At 42.9% G+C, this 23,616-nt stretch overlaps 2 protein-coding genes across 31 annotated transcripts in view; one reads left to right on the forward strand and one right to left on the reverse strand.

Annotated features, from left to right (window-relative positions):
• The window catches only part of LOC140685442 (U3 small nucleolar RNA-associated protein 18 homolog), a 61,525-nt gene extending 49,814 nt beyond the window's left edge, over positions 1-11,711 (reverse strand). For 11 of the 17 annotated variants that reach the window (XR_012060275.1, XR_012060273.1, XR_012060271.1 and 8 more), the window contains exons 1-4: positions 10,901-11,711; positions 9,162-9,274; positions 7,214-7,345; positions 4,860-4,927 (exon numbers count right to left, since the gene is read on the reverse strand). Coding sequence is in view for 2 of the 17 variants with exons in the window: in XM_072940625.1 (XP_072796726.1) it covers positions 4,860-4,927; positions 7,247-7,345; positions 9,162-9,274; positions 10,901-10,933 (313 nt within the window). In the remaining 15 variants the exon portion in view is untranslated. The remainder of the gene's footprint in view (positions 1-4,859; positions 4,928-7,213; positions 7,346-9,161; positions 9,275-10,900) is intronic. The other 6 variants (XM_072940625.1, XM_072940624.1, XR_012060276.1 and 3 more) reach the window with 5 other exon arrangements.
• A 14-nt stretch (positions 11,712-11,725) lies between these two features.
• Positions 11,726-23,616, forward strand: part of LOC107032905 (leucine-rich repeat-containing protein 37A) — a 39,370-nt gene continuing 27,479 nt past the window's right edge. For 5 of the 14 annotated variants that reach the window (XM_072940602.1, XM_072940605.1, XM_072940604.1 and 2 more), the window contains exons 1-6: positions 13,945-14,579; positions 15,490-15,593; positions 17,474-17,744; positions 18,121-18,211; positions 18,824-20,690; positions 23,024-23,095. In XM_072940602.1, the coding sequence (XP_072796703.1) occupies positions 14,520-14,579; positions 15,490-15,593; positions 17,474-17,744; positions 18,121-18,211; positions 18,824-20,690; positions 23,024-23,095 (2,465 nt within the window). In that variant the 5' untranslated portion in view covers positions 13,945-14,519. The other 9 variants (XM_072940611.1, XM_072940603.1, XM_072940606.1 and 6 more) reach the window with 9 other exon arrangements.

Below are 23,616 nucleotides of genomic sequence, written 5' to 3' on the forward strand. Positions count from 1 at the left end.
TTATTTTCTATTTATGTGTAATCAATTTACAAATGGTGACTGCATTTTCAACAGGGGTGAATTCACCCCATGTGGAGTTACATGAATTATCTTCATAGGGTGAGGAGACAAAATCACTCTAATAATTTACCATAATAGGGTCCCCTCTCCACCAATACACATGCCACCATTTTATAATGGGGAAAATACCTGTGTCAGAGAGAAATCTGGTCATTGATATTTAATCAAAGCAAGTGCTAGGTACGCACTTGGTTACCACAATAAATGAGAGAGACAGTGATGAATTAGAAGGTAACTCGTAGGCCACTTTAGATAGGATGGCCAGGAAAGACATTTCTAGATGTCATCTGAGCAGAAAGGTAAGAATGAGTTGGCCACTGGCAGTGTTGGAAGACAAGCAGAAGAATGAGTAAGAGCAAAAGTTCAGAGGCAAAAATGGGTCGGCATGTACAAGAAACAGAAAGAAGGCCTGTGTGGCCTGAGTGAGGAATAAGAGGAAAGGTATGTGATGAAGATGCAGGCAGAAGCCAGATGGTGTGAAAGGCAGTGTAGACTGGGGTAAGGAATTCACAAATTTTCAGAGTAGTGAAAAGTGACACAACATGATGTTTTATTTTTCAAAGATCCCTCAGGTTACTGTAGAAAGAGTAGTCTGGAAATGGAGAGTCTAGTCACAAAGCTGCAGTGCACTGGGTGAGAGATGACAGCAGTAGAAACTAGGCTGGTACCAACAGAAAGGACAAGAAATGCAAAAGGGGAAATCAAATCAGATTCCCAAGATTCCTGGGGACATAATTTAATCTTATCCATCACTTCTGCAAAAGGAAAAAACCTAACATAAATATTTATCAAGGCAAGATGACAGCAAGCACATTTAATCCCCCAGATAAAGGGAGTCAACACATTTGTAACTGGGAAGCATATTGGATTTCAAAGGTAATTAGCTAGAGAGGTCCAATTTCACTGACTCTCACTTTTAAGATTCCTTTAGGAGGAGTGGCTGATGTGGATTGGAAATTCCCAGTCCTTTGCAACAAATCATCTTCATCCTCTTCACTTTCATCTAAGTCAAATAAACCCACAGGCTGATCTTTAGAATCAATGAGATGGCCATTACCTACCCCAAACATCTATAAGTAAAACTTCAACCCCCAGTCTCCCAACCTCAATCATTTTATTTAACCTGCAATTGGTAAAAGTAAAACAGCAAAAGAAATTTGAAGGAGAGGAAAATGACGACAAAGACCTCAATATATATGGTTAAAATCAAAGCCTAACTCTGGAACCAAAGACACACATTCACAGATGGTGACTGAAACAACATGAAATGAAATAAAGTTGTAATAAGAGTCAGCATTTAATTTAAAAGGAGAAATTCAGATTGTGGCAAAATTGGCAACAGGATGAACAGCAGATCTAGCTTAACAACTCACATGGAAAAGAACTAGAACTTCTAGGTGACTGAGAGCTCAAAGTCAGCAAACCGTGTATCTGAACTCCAAAGAGAGGTAACAGGGCTGCTTTTCCCCTGGAGATGACTGATGGTTCCAGGAAAGAAAGCTGAGACGCTAAGTAGAGTTTTTAAAACACCTGTAGGGTTAAGGAGGCAAAAACTAGCATCAAAGCCCTCTAAGGTTGGTAAATGGTCTGGCAAACCAGTAGGCTTTGGATTGTTGCCATAAAAGGGTAACATAAAATTAAAGGTGAAGTCAAAGAGTTATGAGAAAATCTCCCAGCAGCTGAAACCCAGCTTTGAATCCTCACACTCCCTCACTAGAATAAGATGCTCAGGGATTGCTAGTGCTCCTTGGCCACCTACCCATAAACAAATGCACAGATTCTCTGGCCAAAGATGTCACTGTCCGAGACCTCTAATTAATCAGTAGTATTGTTCTCCAGTGAAATATAACCAGGTCAATAATGACAAGGTACGGCAACTTGACCTGAAACCTAAGGAAAAATACTCAATTTTCATAGAAGATCTAGATAATGGAATTATCGGATACAAACCTTAAAAAGATTATGTTTAAAATTCATAGAAAAAGAGATCAGACTTGTGGTTACCAGAGGCTGGGGGCAAAGTGAGGGGGAACTGAATGAAGGCAGTCAGAAGGTACAACTTCCAGTTATAGGATAAATAATTACTAGGAATATAATGTACAACATGATAAATATAACTCTGCTGTACATTATATATGAAACTTGTTAAGACAGTAGTAAATCTTCAGACTTCTCATCAAAAGGAAAAGTATTTCTTTTCTATTTCTTGAATTTTGTATGTATGTGAGATGACAGATGTTCACAGAACTTATTGTGGCAATCATCATGCTATATATGTTATCATCATGCTATATACCTTAAACTTACAATACAGTGCTGTATGTCAATTATAGCTTAATAAAACTAGAAGGAAAAATAATAATAAAAAATAATTTTGTTTAAAATTTTTGTTTAACATATTCAAGATAATTAGAGATAAGACTCAGAACTGAGCCTGAGAACTAGACTATCTAAAAAAAAGAACCAAATGGATACTTTAGAACTGAAAATACAGTAATTAAGATTAACACCAATTGGATGTTTTTAACACAATATCAAAATTACCTGAAGAGTAAATCAGTAGTCTGGAAAAAGGATCGGAAAAAAAAAATATCCAGACTGAAGTACAGAAAGCAAAAACACAAACAACACAGAAAAGAACACAGAATATATATATACACTTTAAATTTAACATACATTTAACTAGTATCCCAGAAGGAAAGAAAAAACAAAAACAGTATTTGAAGACATAATAGACAAGAATTTACAAAACTTCAAAGAGCACTATAAAGACCAAGCAGAACACAAAGCAAACTAAAAAGACCGAGGCAGGAGTGGAGGGAGGATTAAATTAACAAAACAGCAACAATAAAACAATCCATAATATTAAGAAATTACTACTGATTTCTGAAGGTGTATGACGAAAGCATTATAATTATGTTTAAAGGGGGAAGTACTTCTCTTTTAAAGATACTCGGTGTAGTATTTATAGGTAAAAATACCAACATGTTGGAGGTAACTGTGAAGCGGGGTGGTAGTCACCACTCTGTTGGTAAATACACCCTGGACAAGTTGCTTCGAGTTTTTTGAACCTGATTCCCCTCATCTGTACCATTAAGGTATTAGACTTGATATCCCAGATGGTAACAGACTGGCTCACTGTCGACCTAATCCATTTCCTTTTTCTCCTGGGCACAAAGACAACTATATTTCTTGGTATTCCATGCAGTTAGCGTGGCCTCGTGACTGAGTTCTGGCCAATAAAGCGCAGGTGAAAGTATCATGCACCACCACCAGGACGGGCCAGTGAAGACCTCCCTTGGTGAGCCCCGCTCTCTTCTCCTATAGTCACATCTCGGGCAACTGTGGACGACCCAGCCTGAAGAGAGCAGAACCTCTGTGAACCTGGGTCCCTGAAATACAGCATCATCTTCCCACCACCCCAGTTTTATGTTTACTCACATAAAACAAATTCTTCTGGGATCTGGGAGGCTTTCTGCTTCAACAACGAGCATAAACCTATCTTTAATTACACAGATTTAAAATGTTGTTGTTCTATGAATGCAGTATTCTAAAATGGATAATAAAATTATATTTCAACCAGGAGAGCAAATTGGTGACCAAGGATTGAAAACTGTGTCATGTAAAAAAAGGTTAAAAGACAAGAGACGATTAACATATTTAAAAATGAACTTGGAAAGACATTTCTCAAATAACAAACAGTTTATATGAAAGAGAGGTAAGATTATATCTCTTCAAAAGGTAGGACTACAGAATGTAGGGAGATTAAATTTCAAAATAGTAAAAACAAAAAAATTAGAACAATTAGTTCTTAAAGAAAAGAGGAGAAGGGGAAGAGATACTCTAATAAAGAATACAACATTATTTGAAATATTTAAGCAGAGGCTAAATGATCATCTGACAGATGTTGCAGAAGAGGTTCTTGCAGTGTCAGGCCACAGCACGAAGAGTTCCTCAACCTCTAAAAGTATCTGGTCAGAAACCAGAAGGTAAATTTCTACTTAATAACAAACAGAGTTTTCTAACAGAATTATATAAAACAACTGGCTCCTTGTAAGGGCTCCCTATTCTTGAACACAATGAGGACTGACAGTGGTGGGGAGAAAGGAGGGAGAGGTAATGGTGGAAATCAAATAGAAGTTCATCAGGTATCAAAGATGCTAAGAAAGGAGCTCCTTCATTACATGGGAAGATATACTCTAGAGTTCCTCAAGAATTTCAAGGTCAATTCCAACTCTAAAATTTATAACTCCAAGCACTCAAATCAGATCTTGGCCAAATCATCCATATTTAAAATATCTAAAGTCAAAGATCTAAAAAGCAGAAAACAGTTTTGGAATAAGACAATCTTAAAATCTAGAGTTTAAAGACAGGTTTTTATAAAGTGAGTAATCATCTGGGTCTGACGTGCATATACTCCTTTGAAAGACATTCCATTTCCTAGAGGACATCTACATTAGCTGCCATGTATGTCTTCAGAAGGGGCTCTGAATCAAGAAATAATACTACTATTCATTTTTACTTAACCCTATGCCATAATGCAACATAGTTCTGTTAAGGAAAAAAATCATAGAATTCATCCATTATTGTCTTTACAGTGGATAATATGGTATTAAAAGCCTTACACTATTGTGAAAGGGCTTCCCTCAGATGAACGGTAGACTATAAAACCAGACATTAAAAAAAAAAGACATATTTCAAACACCAGCTATTAATGAGCCTCATAAGAAAGCTCAAATTCACAACAGAACAGGAATAGGGATCTATTTATTAACTTAAACAGAAGTGTCAACACTCACCATCTGAAGATGTTTTCCATCTATTGGTCTCTGCCCAGGCAGGTACTCCCCCCATGGCATGATGGAATCTAAGCAAAGACATTAAAAAAATTTTTTTATAGTAACCACTGTATTTTCATAGAGCTTGATACATTTAAAGAGTACAGGACAGATCACCCTTGAGAGTTATGCACAGAATCTCTTTCATAAAAGTTATTATCTTCAAGAACAGAAAGATTACTCACACAAGGCAGTCCCAACTTGCCTGTCATGAACTGCTAACCATTTAAACTAGTCCTAGATACATACTTGTTGTTAATTATTTACATCTAGTTATATAGCCGCCTTATTTGTGTATATCAAAACACTAGATCTTGGCACTAAGTAAAGAAGTCTCTTTGTAGTTACACACCAGTGCTACAGCACACAGAGTACACAACAGAACACTAGAGCACGTCTGAAAAAAAATGACTAGATGAGTAAAAGGCACAGAACTTTACCATATATCTTTTGAATACATGGGAGCATTTCACATAGGAAAAAGTAACCTCAGGAGAAGCAGGACAGCTACATTCTGCAGGGCTGGCCTATGGAAGAGCGCCAACAGTCATTTTCACTGTTTAACACAGAAATACAGACAAGTCCACCAAACTAAGACCACTAGCCATAACTAACTAGAAAGCTGAACAAAATATACAAAACTATTCTCAGAAACTTGACAACAGGCAACACAGGACCATGATCCATAAAAGAAAGGAAATAAGGTGAGCCCTGCCATCACTGGGATTTTCGCCTCAAAGCATTTTTTTTCTTTTTTAATGGAGGTACTGGGAATTGAACCCAAGACCTCGTGCACGGTAAGCGTGTGCTCCACCACTGAGCAATACCACCCCCCAACCCAGGGCATTTTTATAAGACCCTGACAGAAACAAAAGAGCAAAAGATCAGACTTGAAAGAAGGTGAGACAACAGGAATTTGAGGGACAGTCAACTGCAGAGAGAAAGAGCTCCAGAAATCTCTGTATAGGGGTCCACAGACACTTCTGCAGAATACTAAGCTGCACTCTTACGGGATGAAATTCCATGAGATCAAGTAAAGAACTACTAGGGAGCTGTAAGTTGTGCAGAACCTCACCTCAGACACTTGAGTTCAACCTGTCAGAAGGAAGGTCCTTATTGAACACTCAGGGCATTCAGAAGAGATCCCAGAAGGGCCATACCCTAATAATGGGGCTAAACCAACCTAGAATAAATGCTACACTAGAAGAAAGCTAAAAATAAATCTTGAAAAGATCAAACTGATCTCTGACTCAATTAACTGCCTGCCAAGGCAAAGTTCAACACTAAAAGCAAAAAACAAAATCGGCACTGAACAACATTCACGCTGCCCAGAATCCAGTCAAAATTACTAGATATGCAGAGAAGTGGAAAAACATGAGCCATAACCAGAAGAAAAAGCAGTCAGTAGAAACACAGAAGTGACAGACCTTACAGAATTAGCACACAAGGACTTTAAAATAGCTAATACAAACACTGAAAGGAACTATTGAAAGGAAGTACAAACATAAGAAATAATAAAAGGAAAATAAGAACTAAACAAAACAAAAGATCTAGTTGGAAAGATTCCCTAAAGCTAGAAAATATCTGAAATAATAAATGCACTAAGTGGCTTCAACAGATTCAAAAGACTACATATTATATTATTGTATTTATATAACATTCTCGAAAGGGCAAATCTGTAAGAACGGAAAACACATCAGTTGTTGTCAGGGGCTAAAGGGGTTAGAAGATGGGAAAGGCTGCCTACCACAGAGTATAAAAAAAATCTTCTGGGTGAAGGCACTATTCTGTGTCTAGACCCCATGTGTTAACTGTCCTGGTGCTTACATGACTGTATGTGCTGAACAAAATTCACTGACTGATACTTCAAAAGGGTGAATTTCACTGTATGTAAACTATACCTCAACAAACCTTTTTTAAAAGTGCAAGAAATATAAAAAATGTTCTCAATACAAACAAAAAAATATTTTAAAATGCTTTTAAAGATTTATAAGTATAAATTAAAAGTATCAATATAAAATCATTATTTTGAAATATGTATTTCCCAGCTCTGTTCAACTAAAAGAGCCTAGAAGTTGTGGAATAGAGATGATTTACCAAATACCAATGGACAAATAAGTAAAAGAGTGTTATTGATTATATGTGGGTGGTGGGATTACAAGTTTTTTTCCATAAAGTTTTTGTACATCCTTCCCAATACTAAAATGGAATCATGCTTCCAAATGCGCTTAATATTTCAGTGGAAACCTGACTACCCGAGAAGCTGTTATGGCCAAAGACTGAGCAAATCAAAATAAGCTACTGGTTACAAATACCTCTTGTTAAAACAAATGGAAAAGGACATTTACTCTTCTTTAAGTCTCTTTTGTAGCTCATCTTTTGAAAGTTTACTTTCAGCAGTATTTTTCATCATATCTTTCTGCAAACGATTGTTCATCATGTCAACCCTATAAAAAACAGAACAGCATGCTTTAAGTGACTTTTAAAGATTCAACATAAAAGTTGTTGCCTTTAGTATTTTCAGCAAACAACATAGGTCAAGATTTGTAATATGTGGAACATCTCAATGCATCGTCTCCATTCTTCCCCAAGCTAAAAAGAATCTCCAGTATTTCAGATCATCTAGTGTACCCTTTGAAGAGTTAATATTTCAAATTCAGAATGATTTCTCTAGACACAGCTTATGCCATTCACCAAGATAAATTCCAAGTAAATCAGAGTTAAAAATACTTTAAAAAAAAACTTTAAAAAATGATTAAAGAAAAATATAGGCAAATACCTCTCTCTGAAGAACTTATTACTGTTAAAAACAACAGCAAAAGAAAAGATTCACAAATTTCACTATATAAACACTTAAATATTCTGTGTGTCAGACAACATCAAATTAAAAGGCAAACAAAAAGCTGGGAGAAAATGTGCAATAAATGCGACATACAAAGGTTTGAAATTCTCAAAACATAAGGCACTGATGTACTAAAATCATTAACAAATAGTCTTATCCCGCCATTTGAAACAACATGGATGAACCTGGAGAATATTATGCTAAGTGAAATAAAACAGACATGGAAGGAAAATACTGCATGATCTCACTTACATACGGAATCTGAAAAAAGTAGAGTATAGAGAAGCAAAGAGCAGAATGATGGTTGGAGGGGTGAGGAGGTGGAGGAAATAGGGAGCTGTTGGTCAAACGGTATAAAGTTGCAGGTACGTAGGATAGAGAGCTAATGTACAGCGTGCCTGTACTTAACAATACTGAATTGTATACTCGAAATTCGTTAAGGTAGCAGATTTCAGGTGTTCTCACCACAAATAAAAATAGTAACTGGAAAAAAAAATGAAATACTAATTAGCTTGACTACTGTAACAATGTTCTACCTCTATGTATAGCAAATCATCATAGTCTACACCTTAAATATACACAATTTTCATTTTAAAAATAAAAAATCAAACTGAAACAGTCTCCAGTAGATAAATAAATAAATACATCATAGAAAACACTTCTAAGAAATACCAATGACTAACAAAAAAATATTTTCTCAACAAAAATTAAGTAGATATTTCCCACCCATTAAACTGACAAAGTCTGAAAAAAGGTAAATCTTTACTTTTTAAAATGAAGTGAATGGACATCTTTCCTTGGGAAGGTAAACTGGTAAAACCTCAGGGTCAACCTGGCTGTCTTTACCAAGAACCTTAAAATTGTCTGCTCTTTGAGTAACTCTACCTCAAAGAAACTTTCTTAATAATTTAAGGAATGGGGAAAAGTTTATGCATAAAGATGCTCAATATCAACTTACTAAAAAGAAAAATAAAATGCTCGCAATACAATAAATTCTCATCTATTAAAGTACACACTGTGCACGCTGGTTTTTTTTTAGCCTTTTCTCAATTTCAGACACTGCATTAAGAGCTCTACATATACTTATATTTCATTTAATCCTGAGATCCTTGATATAGCTATTATATTTCCATTTTACAAACAAGAAAATGTAGGTTCTAAACTTGCCCAGGATCTAGGAACTAGCCAAATTAGGTGGCAAACTCTCATCTGACCCCAAACACTGTGCTCATAGCTTTTCTATATGGTGTAGGAGAGAGATGTATGCCAACATGTTAACAATGGTTGGGACTATGAATAACTTTTCCAGTATTCTTCAAATCATCACATAATCATATATTCAAAAAAAGAATTTTCTTAAAACTGCAAAATCAGTTTTAAAGTATCCGGAGAGATTCCAAGAAAAAACTTAGGCAACCTACATCTCCTCATCTTCATCTTCTTCATCCAGCCAAACTGGCTTCTTTTGAGGTGGAAAATCATCTTTTGCTTCATTCTCCACTTCTGAGTCACCTGAGTCTGCCTGTACCTGAACCTAGGGAAGACAAAATGCCCACAGCACTGAGTTTCTCATACCCTGTGGTGGCAGACACTCACACCTTGTAGTTACTATACAGCTTGCAGCATGCTTTGTTTTCATGGCCCTCTGAGGAAACAATGGGATTCAATGCTACCACAGCAAATGCTGGAAACAGAAAAGAAAAGGAGATTAAAGAACGGCACTGCATGCTGGACAGGGAAGGGAAGATGGAACTGCCAAGAAGAGAAAGTCAACTTGCTGAAAAGACAAGACCAAGTAAGACAAGAACAGCAAAAGGTAAGCTGATGGGGGGTGGGGGGGGCAGGAAAAATCACAGAACTACAGAAATCATGGGACCAGAGACAGACTTGTATCAAATACAAAATAACATGACTGTCATAATTAAATCCTATTTCATATTCTTAGAATATCTCTTCCCCACTTTTCTAAACTGTTCTTGACCCCCTACCCCCTTAAGAAACTACACAATCAAAACTGAATCCAGACCACAGAATACCCCCTGACTGAACCGGACCTTGAGTCAAGTCAACTTAAACTTTCCCAAAACTATACAACAGAAATGTCCAAATGATTTCTATTTGCTCCACTACTGGCCTATGAGCCCAACAAACCCCACCTCACTTAGACTGGCTCTTTTCCTGACTAGGAAACTTGTCACACGGTTCAGCGTTTTCCCAGTCGTATTTCTCTATCTCCCAGCTAGATTCTGTAACCTCTCCCAGAAGCACCCAAAGGTGGTCTGGCAATCAAATGATACTTGTTAGGTCCACAGTTATTTACCAAACCGAGTATTCTCAGTAAGCCTATGCTTGCAACCCTATGAAAAATTTCACAGGCCATACCTCTACACACACTTATCTCCCTTTCTCAAATGCCTTTATTTTTTTTCTCTTCAGCCCTTCACTAACAAACTTGAACTTTATCTTCTGCCTCTGCTATTAGAACATAACCTCCAAAAAGGCAGGGATTTTTTTCAGTTTTCATCCATTGCTGTTTCTTCTCCAGTGCCTAGAACAATGCCTGGGACTCCCCATCGTGGAAGAAAATCCAAGCATGAGATAAAAAAGGAAGAAAAAAAAGGGGAGCAAAACATTATAATCAATCACGCAGGGATTTCATTGCCAGGAATGAAATCTGGCACTAAGAAGGCTCACAAACATTTGTTGAACAGTCGTTCTAAAAAGCTAGCCAGTCAACTACTCTGAGAGGCTGTTAAAACACAAGACTCCCAGGCCCGTGCCCTCGAATTCTGATTCCACAAACCAAGTGGAACCCCTGAATCACGACAAGGTATTGAGGTAGGCAATGGAACGACGAAAAGGGAAGAAACACTGAGCCTGGGGAGAAGATTGTGAGGCTGAGCCACGAAAAGATGCTCACAACTATATTTCGGTAAATAAATGCATTGAGCGCCTGCTGCATACGAGGCTTAGCCGCTTCCTCGGGGGCGGAGAAAGGCGCGGCCTCAGCCCTCCGGAGACTTTCCACCTGGCACGCCAGGAGCCCGCGTTCCCGGCTCCCGCCCACCTGAGGGCTCCCGGCGCCGCAGGTCGCCCAGGCGCCGGCCCGGAGGCTCTCCGCCCACCGGGCGCCCAGCCTGCGCGCCGCGACCTCCCTCACCCGTCTCTCCTCCGCCGCCGCCGCGACTGCCATCGCAGTGGCCGCTGCCTGCGGCAGGGCCGGCGGTTTCCGCTGGGACGAAAATGCAGACTTTCAGACCGGCCCGCCCGGCCAGACTCCGGCTCTCCGGTCTGGCTTCATTCGGGTCTCGCGGGCCGTTGTTGCTTCCGCTGTCCAGTCAGCTCTCATTCAGCTCCTCCGTTCCCACGGCATCTCTCAGTTTGAGAAGGAACGCAGGCGCTCACGGGGAACCTCACTGCGCGTGCGCAGCGCAGCTGAGGCGAACGGGCCACAGCCATTACCCGCCTGAGCTGCGAGGAAGGGAGGAAGCGTTCCAGAGCTCGGGGAACGGAGGGGCCGCGCGCGCGCCGCGCCCCGCCTGCTTCCGCGCGGGAGGGTGGAGAGGGGAAGGGTCGGCCCGTGTTGCCTCGGTGCTGTGGGTCCAGTGATGTCCCCCTCGCGCGCGCCGGGGCGGCGAGGCGGTTCCGGCGTGCTGTGATTCCCCTCCCCGCCGCCCGCCCGTCCGTCCGGCGGGAGACAGACGGTGCGCTGCGCAGGCGCGCCCGGCTGAGACCCCCCCCTCAACCCCCGAACTACCCCCTGCTAGGGGCGGCCCGAGGTGGGGCGGGGCAGGCGGCGATGGCCTCCAGCTACCCCCGCCCCCCCGGCCAAGCGGCAACTGCCAAGGAGCCGGCGACGGGCGGAACCGCGGCTGCCGCTGTGGAGGCGCGAGCCCTGTCAGGCCCCGCCCCCCCCCAGCCTTCTACCCAACCATGTACTGAACCCACAGGCCGCTGGTTCCCGCGTTAGGCGCGGCCTCTCGTGGCCTGGGCATGTTGGTCAGTAGCGCCTGGGCCCTGGGACTGCAGGGGTCAGGAGGTTGGGGTACTGAGTGTGGAGGAAGGGTGATGGGGTATGAGGAAGAGAATGGTGGAGGCAGAGTAAAGGGGGAAGTTACAGAGCTCCGCTGGGCCAAGTGGTTAGTGGTGGCAGGTGGGAGTGTAGCGGAGTGATGGGCGTGCAGAGTGGGGAGTGACTGGGGACAGTTATGGTGTTTACGTGTGGCATGGAGCAGGTCTGTTGCCATTGGAGGTGCGGGGTGCAGAGTAGCTGGCTTCATAGCGTGAATTAGAATAGGAGCAGGGCGAGACCTGCTGGTGTGGAATAGAGAGGGAGAAGGGGCTAGGGGCCGTCTTTGAGTAGTGGGACTAAGGACAGGTCTTGAGAAGTGAGCGAGGTGCTATCTGCTCAGAACAGAGTGATGTGTTTGTGGTGTGCTTTACAGAGAGGGAGAGACCCAGGAACCTGAGGGGAGTGCACTGGGGAGGCGTTGAGGAAGGGCAGGACGGAAGGATTGTTCCCCCATTGTCTGCTGGGCCCCTTCTTCCCCACCCAGCAGGAGATGAGGAGGCCCTGATGAGAAAGATCTTTATGAAGAGAGGGGCAGGTCCAGGTCTCTAGGGGCTGTTACAGTTTTGGAGGGCCCAGCAGGCTTTTGGGGCTCCAGTGCCCCAGTGTAGCGGATGGGGTTGTCCTAGTGTCTTGAGTCCCTTCCAGTGTTGGCTGCTTTGTTCCTCTCCTGTTGCCTCGATGTGTACTTTTTCTTTTGTCAACACCTTACAGAATCAGGTCTTGAGGCCAGTGCCTCACACAGGGCCCCCCGCCCCAGGCCAGCCTTCTGAAGGTGTGGGCCGGGGTGGGGCAGGGAGGGTCAGCCCAGGTCAGATTGATCTAGACCAGGGGGAAGCATGGAATGATGGGGACCAGGGCTATGGCGGTTCTGTTCTCTCTTCATGGTCTTCCGCTAGCAGGGGCCTCCTCTGCTGGTTCCACTTCCCTGAGGGAGCCCACTCGCAGCCTAGGCCAGCTCCAGGAGCCCAGCCAGGGGTGGAACCCAGCCTAAGGCTGGCTCTGCTACCACCTAGCTCCTGGAGCAGGAGATTGGACTCCTAGGACTGGTCCCCTGGTGAGGGAAGAACCGTCCTGTGCCTATCCTCAAGGAGACACCTGGCACTGTTGCCTTCCCTGGGCAGAGACTTGTAATGATTTTCTTGTCTGCCTCTTCATCTGTGCCCATTTTTTTTGGAGTTAACCACATCCTCCCGTCTTGTGGGCAAGGAGGCTGAATGAAAAAAGAAAGAAGAATAATGCTTTGACTTTACTTGTATTATTTAAATTTCTTTGAATATATTTCTATACATCCTATCTAAAGTTGAGATAGAGACATAAGAAAACTAGCAACGTAAGAGATCCACAGTAATGTGTAAGTTATTTTTTAAATTTTTTTAATTTTATTTTTTTCATTTTTTGATTAAGTTATAGTCATTTTACAATGTGAGTAATGTATAAGTTATTTAGAGAGTTAACACGAGATACTTGGACTCTCAAAGAAGCTAGCTAATGCAGATGATGCTAAAAGAATGCTAATTTAGTTGCTTATAACATGTATAGAGGTATGTGTGTTCCTTCTCACAGGGGTTAGTAACTTGGGGAGCAGGGCTGCTACAGATTCAGGTCCTATTTCAGTGGCAGGTCCATCTTATCTCCCCTTCAGTTCATATTCTCGGGCAGGAGCTACAGGATGACCGGACTAAAACAATTTACTTCCTTTGCTTACCCACAAGCCTGTAATAGGCTTCTACAGGACTTCCTTGGTTGCTTTCATCATCACCTTCACCACCAGAGGTCAGGGAAACCTTCTGATTAATCAGAGGCCCTGAAAGTGATACAGGAAAGTATTGATTTAAAAGTAATATTTATTTAGGGCTTCCTATGAACTGATTGCTTAAACTGTGGTCCTATTTAATCTTCACAACCACTCTTATCAAATTGGTATGGATAAATCTCAGGTGTATCCAAAATAAGTCTCTGTGTCAAGTTGTGATATTTTTAGGCCTCTTAGGTCTTTAGGTTCATCTGGGTACCAGACATAAGGCAGTTCAACTTAATGCCCTTGCCCTAAGCAGCTCCAGGTGCCAAGAATTGGCCAATTTGTACTTTGGATTCAATGGATGGTCAAAAAGGATCATAAAGGTAAACTGTAGATTTTCTTTGACTAACCAGACTCCTTTCAACATTGAAATCCTAGACTTCAGAGAGAAGATTAGAACTGGGTTGTGGGGAGATGTGAAAGTCAAGTTTCTGAGCATTGACCTTCCATGTAGAATTAACGATGATCTCATTGACTTGGTGGTGGTGGTCATAATTTTCTCCAGTATCTGTATGGTATATAATAAAAAATAGTTGTCCATATCTAGTAATTCATTTGCGAGCCTTACTTGATTTTGAAGCAACAGGACACCTCTACTGTTAAGTGGGCTTGCTGGAGTTTAGTTTTTCCTTATAATAAGAAAATATCTTGAAGAATTGACTTTAATTCAGAGTCCTGGGTAGGGGTGTAACTCAGTGGTAGAGCATGTGCTTAGCATGCATGAGGCCCTGGGTTCAATCCCCAGTACCTCCATTGAAAAAAAAAAACAAAAAACAAAAAAACTCTTCACCAAAATTCTACCAGCTTCAGGATCTTTCTGACCTTGAAGAAAGGGAAAATGAAGATACTGTGGCACAACATCGAAGCAAAGCCTGGAGTTCTGTGCTTTAGAGGTGTTGTTGCCGTCCTATGAGGGCAGGAGTCCTGGAGCTGGCATGGCCGAGGAACCCTTGCACAAGCTGGGGGAAGGTCTGTTTTCCAGTGGGTGGTGAGGGGGTGGGATTTCTCCTTTTTCTGTTCTTTCTAAAACTCTTTTTTTCAGTTACATCATCACCCTGGCTAAGCAACTAAATCCTTGAGCAGAGTTTTTCAGCCTTGCCATATAGGTTCTTATCTTAGACAATGCCTGATAGAACCTTTAACTCTAAAATTTTAGAGCTGACAACCTGTCAAGCTTAGGAGGGAAATTTTTTCCCCCATTTTTGGTTAATAATTTGTTTTGTGCTAAAATAGTCCTTTCCAATACAGATTTCTTGTAGCCTTCAGTTATCCCAACAGAATCATCATCTAAAGATTTAAACTCTTGTGTAAATGTTCAGTCCTTTGCTTCCTATACAAGAACTTGAGTGGATACAGTCAAATGTAGATCCCTAGAAAAGTTTTTCCAGCTGGTACCGAGTTTTTTTTTCCTAGAACCCGTGGCATTTGGGGTTAGGGTTTTAAGTCAGAGGCAGGTCTGTTAATGGAGTGGAGGAGGCTCCACAATCCACCTGAGTGGCTGATGCTCTGGGAGAGGCCAGACTATCTGCACCACCACCAAATCTGTCTCTGTGTACAATTCCAGCCGTTTATGCACGGGAGAGCAGGAGTGTAGCTTCAGCTTGTCCATTTGAAATCTGATGTGAGATGTGTGCCACATTCTTGGCTTGCATCTCCTGTCTAGCACTTCAGGAACTTCCAGAATCGATCTGGGTGGTAAAAAGCTGTCCTGCCAGGATATATCTACAACAGAGCCATTCAGCCACATGTGTGTGTTATGCCTGCCCTTAGTTGCTGCGATAGTGATCTAAGAATCATAGATGCACTTTTCTTTTTAAAAGTATGACAAAAATCAGTTATTCAGATAGGCATTTTAAGTCTTTGTTTTTCTTGGATTTAGGGCCATTACATTATCATACCTTATGAAAAGGAAGATAACCCGGAAGCTTGCTATTCAAAAGGCTATGACAGATGCATTCCAGAAACTGCTGGTTGTGGTTTTAGGTAAGACTTTTTTTTTTTTTTTTTTTTTTGACGAGGGCAGTAATTAGGTTTACTCATTTATTTACTTGTTTTTAGAGGAGGTGCTGGGGGTAGAACCCAGGACCTCGTGCTTGGTAAGCATGTTCTCTGCCACTTGAACTATATCCTCCCCACTCTAAGGCTTTCTTGGTTGTCCTTACCCTTGGCTCTAACCCCTTGTTTGAAATTTGGGGAGCAGAACTGAGGGCCATCAGTGTGATTCTACAGTTGTGGACACAGGAGAAGACACAGGTCTTTTAAAACTCCCCTCAAGCAGAATCCCAAGCATTTAGGAACCAAGTAACTATGGCCTAAAGTGGGTTTATGCTGCAGCATTTGAAACTATGAATGCCTTTCAAATAAGGTGTGTTGTTACCAAATCTCAGCATCTCATATATATTTTATGTGAAGTATTTTACTCAAAAACCTTTGTATAAATTAATTATATGGATGTCCTGAATTAGGGATTAAGTTGTCAAAGTAATTTCTAAAAGAAAATATTAATGTACTGCATGTAAGATTTTTTTAAGGAGTAAAAATGTGTTTCTTGTCATTGAGAACTTCCTGTGCAGCTAGATTTCTAATTATGTAACTCACCCAGCATTGCCAAGTTTGTTACGAAGGGAACAAAGTAGAGAAAGAGAAGATGGTTACGTTCTGGAAAAGTATTTGAAGTTTCTTCTGCACAAGATAATTATTTTAATTCAATTTATACCAAATTATTTTCAATTCAGTTTAAATCAGGGACACTTGAAACATATTCATGTTTGTGCTTTAAGAAGTCTAGCTTCTTGTGAAATGTGAGAGGAAGGGATTCAGTATCGATGCTAAAATTTTAAGAAAGCCGATTATAACAACAGACCCATTCCTCATTGGCCAATCTTGGAATCAATTCCATTTAAAAACCATCATGTTCTTAACGCTGGGAGAAATCTGAAGCGCCTTCTCCATGGAGTTTAGTGGCCAGAGGGTGTGCCAGACAATTAAAAAGGACTAAAATTAGAGAGATGATTATAAGGGCTGTGAAGGAAGTAAAGTGGGTGCTATTTGCAGTATTTCAAGAAAATTATTTAACATGCTGACTTTATTTTTTGAGAGGGAGGAGGTAATCAAGTTTTTATTTATTTATTTACATATATTCTATTTCTTAAAAATTATTTTTATTGAAGTATAGTCAGTTTACAATGTGTGTCAATTTCTGGTGTACAGCACAATACACAGTCATATAGGAACATACATAGATTTGTTTTCTTATTCTTTAACCATAAGTTACTAGAAGATACTGAATATCGTTCCCTGTGCTATACAGTATAAACTTGTTCATCTATTTTATTTATAGTAGTTAGTATCTGCAAGTCTCCAATGCCCAGTTTATCCCTTCCCACCCCTTTCCCCACTATTTTTAATGGAGGTACTGGGATTGAATCCAGGACCTTGTGCGTGCTAGGTACACACTAACCACAGAGCTATACTTCCCCCCATCATGCTGACTTTAACATTCTAGGTGTCTTCTCCGTGTGTGCACACAGGGTAGACCTCTGGAAAGGGGCATTGTAATTGTTTCTAGACTAATGGCTGTGCTGAGACAAGGTGAGATGGGGAAATTTTCCCATGCTAATGTAAAGGGCTGTTCGCTTGGTTTCCAACACTCTTTCTCAGAGTGAATTGCTCACCTACTCCAAAACCCTTCCTGCAGAAACTTTGGAGTCATCACTGATTCAGTGGTAACCCCTAATAATAGAGTGGTGAATTTTATAATCAGACATGGATGCTGAGAGTTCAGAGGACATGGCAACATTTTAGAATATCTAACTGTAAGGTGTATTCCCCTCCCGCCGCCCTAACTGGTGCTCGTTTTGTAGGTCAGCTACTTTTCTTGGAAGCAGTGTGGCCAAGGGGAGGAAGAATGTCTCTCAGATGTCAGCTTTGAGGAGGAGGAGTTCAGATGCCCAGAACTGGGCTAGCACTTCTGAGTCTCCCAGGAGGCCGGGCCCTGTGACTTCCTTGGGAAGCTCTGCACCACCTCACCCCCACCCCTGCACTGCTGGAGTCTGGGGCCACTCTGGTATGCAGCCCAAATCCTGCCTCGTTGTGCGGGAGGCCAGGCTGAGGTTGGAGAGGGCCTGGCAGGAGGTAAGAGTCACCTTTGCTGGGGGCAGGATGGCTTGGACCCTGGGAAAAAGCCTGACTGTGGTTGCATGTCCACTCTGACCTAATAAAAGAGGTGTCACTACAGGGTGGGGCATGAGGCAGGAGAGGGGCGCACGTGTAGCCAAGCTGGCATTTCGCTTCGGTGTCTGTTCAGTGTGCCTGGCCCGTTTCCTACTAGCCTGTGTCACTGTGCCCGAATCGTCTTTGTGTTATGTTTCCCCAGTATTTTTGGTTGCTGCAGCTCTTTGCTTGGCAGCCACTCTGGCTTCTGGTCCAGGTATGGCCCCTGAGGTGGTCCCTGGGCTCTGTCCAGCAGACCCCCAACTCACAATCAGGGGACTTTAATTCTTTCACACAGGAGTCTGAGACTTCGCTTCTGTACCCGGACGTGGAGTCAAATGGAGACCTGCCTGCAGGGCCATATCAGGATATTGCTGTTCCACGTCAAGGTGAGAATGACAAGCTAACCCAGCATCAAAAGCTCCCAGAGGAGGTTCCAGTGCTAGGCTGGGATCAGAATCAGGCCCCAGCTCTGTCTCGACCTAAAGGTAATAAGATCAAAGCTGTAGATATAGATCTACCTTTGGATCTTCTGGGAAGCCCAGATCAGCCTCCAGAGCCCCCTGAGGAGGCTGAAATGTCCTCATCCCTGCAGGAGGCCCAGGCTCAGCGTCCAGAGCCCACTCAGGAGGTTGAGTCTCCACCCCAGCAAGAGGGTCCTGCTCAAAATCCACAGACCCCTGAGACGGTTGACTCTTTTCTGCCCCAGGTAGAGGCCCAGGCTCAGCGTCCAGAGGCCACTGGAGAGACAGAACCACCTCCACTTCAGCAGGGGGCTCTGTCTCAGCCTTCAGAGGGCCCTGAGGAAGTAGGCGCTGCCGTCCCTCTGGGGGAGGGAGGGCTTCAGGAGGTTTTAGCTGAACAATTAAGGCCTCATGAGGTAAATGGTCCCAATGAGAATGAAGCTCAGCAGTCAGCCCTGCACAGTGTCACTGTTAACCCTGTGGATCTAGCACTTACTATAACTCCAGAGGTCACTAATGTGGTTGAAACTTCTCCAGTTCCGCAGGAGGCCCCCTCTCAGCCTGCAGAGCATCCTGAGGAGTCGGAACCTCCTCCATTCCCTCAGGAGGCCCAGGCTCAGCCTGCAGAGCACCCTGAGTATGACTCTGCCCCACTCCAGCAAGAGGCCCCAGCGCAAGTTTCAGGGTTCCCTGGTGAGACTGTACCTCAGTTTCCAGCGAGTGAGGAGGCAGCAGCTCGACCTGGAAGTAAGTATCCAGCTCACTTCAACCCATCCAGTGTTACACTTAAACCGGTGGATTTGGAACTTACGGTCACTCCAGAGCCTGCTAAGGAAGGCGACTTTACCACAGCCCAGCAGGAGGCCCTGCCTCAGCCTCCAGAGAGCCCTGAGGAGGTGGAACCTTCTCCTGTCCAAGAGGAAGCTGCGTCTCAGCCTCCAGAGAGCCCCGAGGAGGTGCAACCTTCACTTGAGCAGGAGGCCCAGGCTCAGCCTGCAGAGCATCCTGAGGAGGTGGAACCTCCTCTATTCCCTCAGGAGGCCCAGGCTCAGCCTGCAGAGCATCCTGAGGAGGCGGAACCTCCTCCATTCACTCAGGAGGCCCAGGCTCAGCCTGCAGAGCGCCCTGAGTATGACTCTGCCCCACTCCAGCAAGAGGCCCCAGCGCAAGTTCTGGGGTTCCCTGGTGAGAATGCACCTCAGTTTCCAGCGAGTGATGAGGCAGCAGCTCGACCTGGAAGTAAGTATCCAGCTCACTCCAACCTGTCAAGTGTTACACTTAAACCTGTGGACTTGGAACTTACGGTCACTCCAGAGCCTGCTAAGGAGGCTGAAAGTTCTCCAGAGCAGCAGGAGGGCTCTGCTCATTTTCCTGTTTCCCCCGAGCAGGCTGAATTTTCTCAAATCCAGTCTAAGCCTCTTTCTCCATCTCCGGAGCACCCTGGGAAGGTTGAATCTTTCCCAGGACAACAAGAGGCCACAGCTCACACTACAGGTCCCCCTGAGGGGGTGGGGCTTTCTTCGGTCCAGGAGGAAGCCCCGGCTCAACCTCCAGAGCCACCTAAGGAGGTTGAGATGACAGTTGGAACACCAGGACAGAATCAAGCTCAGCATTCCAGCTCGCCCAGTGTCACTGATAAACCTTTGGACCTGGGGCTTACCATGACTCCAGGGCCTCTTACAGAGGCTGGACACTCTGCAGCCCTGCAGCAGATGACATCTCATCCAACATACATTGAGGTGACACCTCCACAGGCAGAGCAGGTGCTGGCTCAGCATCCAGCCATGACTGAGTTCACAGTTCAACCTCTGGATCTGGAACTTTCACTAAGTCCAGAACCTGATACAGAGGCTCGACCTTCTCCAACCAAGCAGGAGACCCCAACTCAGCCTCCAGAGCCACCAAAGGAGGTTGTTATTGAATATCTACCCCATCAGGAGGTGACCATTCCAACTTCAAGTAAGGGTCAAGGTCAGCACACAACACCGTCCAGCGTCACACCTCATCACGTAGACCTGGAGCTAACCATGACTTCAGAACCTGCTGTGGAGGCTCAACATGCTACAGTCCTCCGGAAGACTACAGCTCCTCCTCCTGAGGTGGCACTTGCACACCCAGACCTGACTCGAGTCACAGTTCCACCTGTAGGTCAGGGAGATACCATAACTCGGCACCCAGGGTCACTGAAGACACCTGCTTCAGCTGAGCCTTCGATGGTGCATTCTGTACCATACACCTCAGAAAAGGAGCAACTGAAACAGAGCGCTCCCACAAGTGTGAACATCTGTGGGCTCTGCATCTGCAGTAATGAGAGCTTGTCCTGCACTGGTCTCAGCCCAGAGGAGAGGCTCCAGACCGTGCCCGTGCCGCAGCCCAGCAACTACAACGGCACCTTCACCATCCTGTAAGAACTGCTTTTCCTCGTTTGTTCTCTGCCTCCTGCCTGACCTGGCAGCCTTTCTTTGAGGTCTTCCTGGGTCTTCCTCATCTCCCTAGCTCACACTGGCTGCTGTTTTTACCTTTTGTTTCTCTTAAAAGCAATTTCTTATCTTCATTCGCCTTCTTACTATTGCTTCTTCTTCTCCAGTCTTTTACTTATAACTGCCCCTACTCTTTTTCCTTCTCCATTTTTTACTCCATTGTTTAATTTCTTAACATCTTCTCTTGTCCCATTTTTGCTCCATCCTCGTTACAGCAACATGTCCCTCTCCCCATCCCATTGGTGTTAATACAACAAAGTGGTTAAGAGTAGAGATTCTGGAGTCAGACTACCTGGGTGTGAATCCAGGTCTGCCGTTTATTAGCTTTGTGACTCAGTTTCCTCATCTGGATAGTGGGGATTATCATAGTCACCGTCTTGTAGGATTATTGTGAGATTTAGATGAGTTAATACATGTAAAGCTCTTATATCAGTGCCTAGCATATATCTGAGTGTTAGCCATTATTTTTATTCAGTCCCTCAGTTATATTGATTACTCATCTTTGCCCTCAGTATTTCTATGTATAGCACCCATTTTATGCCCAACCCAGGGCTAAGTACTGTGGGAGCCACAGAAGTATGGCATTGTCTCCAGAACATCCCAGTGATAGGTGGGAGGAATGAGAACATGCCTTAAAAGGGAGGTGATGTGTAATTGAGTATTAACAGATACAGAGAGGTGCTGAAATTAACCAGAACCTGGAATCACTGGGGTGTGGAGGTCAGGGGAAACTGCATGGATAAGCTAAAACTGTCGCTGGAACTTAAAGACTGGCTATGATTTGTTAGATTAAAAATAGAGAGTATAGTCTAGGGAAAGGTGTGGCTGCAGGAATCACCAGGATTTAAGAGATCAGTCTAGCTGTGAAGTACTGGGTTAAGCACCAATGAAAGATATCCTATGAAAAACCTTGACTGTTACAAATAGGGATTTGAAAAATATGGTATAAGATGTGGGCAGCCATTGAAAGTTTTCAAGGTAAAGAGAGAAATGATGAAAACATGAAGCTTATTTTAGATTCCATCTGTAGTGTGATCTAGAGAGGAAGGTTGGATTCAGGGAGACCAAACAGAATGCTGTAGCAAAACCTAGGAGGAGAGTGAGAGCAGGCTGAATTAGCATGGTTGTGACGGGAGGAGAAGGAAATCCTGAGAGCACGACAAAGGGAAAACTGACAAGGTTCAGTAACTGCCTAGAGTCAGGGGATGAGGGGTACAGGAGAGAAAAATATGTTGATGAGGAGAATGATGGTGGTACAACAGGTGGAAATACAGTTGGGAAGGAGAGCCAGTTTGAGGGAAATGGATTCAGTTTTATTGATGAACATAAAGCAACCAGAAGGCTTATGTTTGAGTGGAAATGTCCCGTAGGCAGGTGGGCAGACAGGTATCTGTTTTGACTTATTTCTGATCCCCCTGAAAATTGTGCATATAAACTAAATCGTTGTGGCTGAGGGAAGAGGACAAAGCTAAAGGTAAAGATTCAAAGCCATCCACAGTTAGTGGTTGAAACTGAACCTCAAGCACTTAACAGCTTCTTTTAAATGTGTAAGTCATGGATGCATTCTCACTGTTTAAAAGAAAATGTCATAGAAGTATACAGGCTAAAATGTGACATTCTCTCCCCACCCTCCCTCCCACCCATAAGATAACTATGTTACTATTTGGATGTGTGTCCTTCCTTCCAGTCTCTTTCCTTTGCATTTTTTCCCCTAAGAAGGTAATAACTTTACTCCTTGCTCAGTGACCTGTGCTTTTCTTTATGCAATATGTCTGAGAGATATTTCCATCTTAGTCTCTAATTTCTAACTGCCCTTGCCCTTCCAATACCTGGAGAGATTTAGAGAGCACTGAGCCAAAGCTTTGGTGTTACCTGGCATAAGATTTCTTTACTCGCTGCTCATGATACATTTCTGCCATTTTTATCATTGATTTGTAGGAGTCATTTTAGACACATAAGTGACTTTGGGAGAAAAAAGACTTACATTCAAAACATTTGGCAATATATATCCAAGAAATTGGACGGATAGGAAGTTCAGGTTCTGAGGAGATGCCTCATTGCTTGTGCCAGTGGTGTCACATTATATCTTTATTGTATCTTTAGGAATTGTGTCCACTAAGAAGCTGAGAAGCTGTGGGAGTTAGAAAGCTGGTCTTTTCTGCATTGAGTATTCCCCACAATGTTGCCATGATTCTCTCACTTATTCTGCTCATTCTCTCCCTACCTATTTAAGGATATGAACTGTGTTTCTTCACAGAGATTTCCGAGGAAACTCAATTTCTTACGTCGATGAGAATACCTGGAAGCCTTACCGCTGGACGGAGAAACTGTGAGTATATTCTCTCCAAATATGCATACAAAACACTGACTGCCTTGTCAGATTCTTCTTGGTCCAGAATTCCGAGGTCAACAGCTGTGTTAAAAGGTATTTCCCCCTTCACATTCCAAACCAAACTATTGATTGAAATTCTGTTTTTATTTAAAAAATTAAACTTGGCAGGCCCTCATTCAAATAAGCAAGAACCAACTTAAACTTATTTTCCATTATACCAATAATACATGATTATATTCTCCATATAGAAGAATGAAATAACATGTGTAGTGAAAACCCTTCTTGTGCCTTAATCCCCCACCCACACAATTTGGAGTTTAGTAAAACAGTCCTTCCAGACTCTTTTCCATGTATTTGACTACATACATATTTACAGATAACAAAATAAGTTAGTTGTGTGACTTCATTATATCTTTTTCCTTAAGTGATAAAATCTTGCAACATGATTCTTTAATGTCATGATACATCTTAGATTTCTTTCCCTCCCAGTACATAGAGGGTTGCCCCATTTATTTAAA

The sequence above is a fragment of the Vicugna pacos genome, chromosome 16 (genome assembly GCF_048564905.1).
Source record: "Vicugna pacos chromosome 16, VicPac4, whole genome shotgun sequence".
NCBI lineage: Eukaryota > Metazoa > Chordata > Mammalia > Artiodactyla > Camelidae > Vicugna > Vicugna pacos.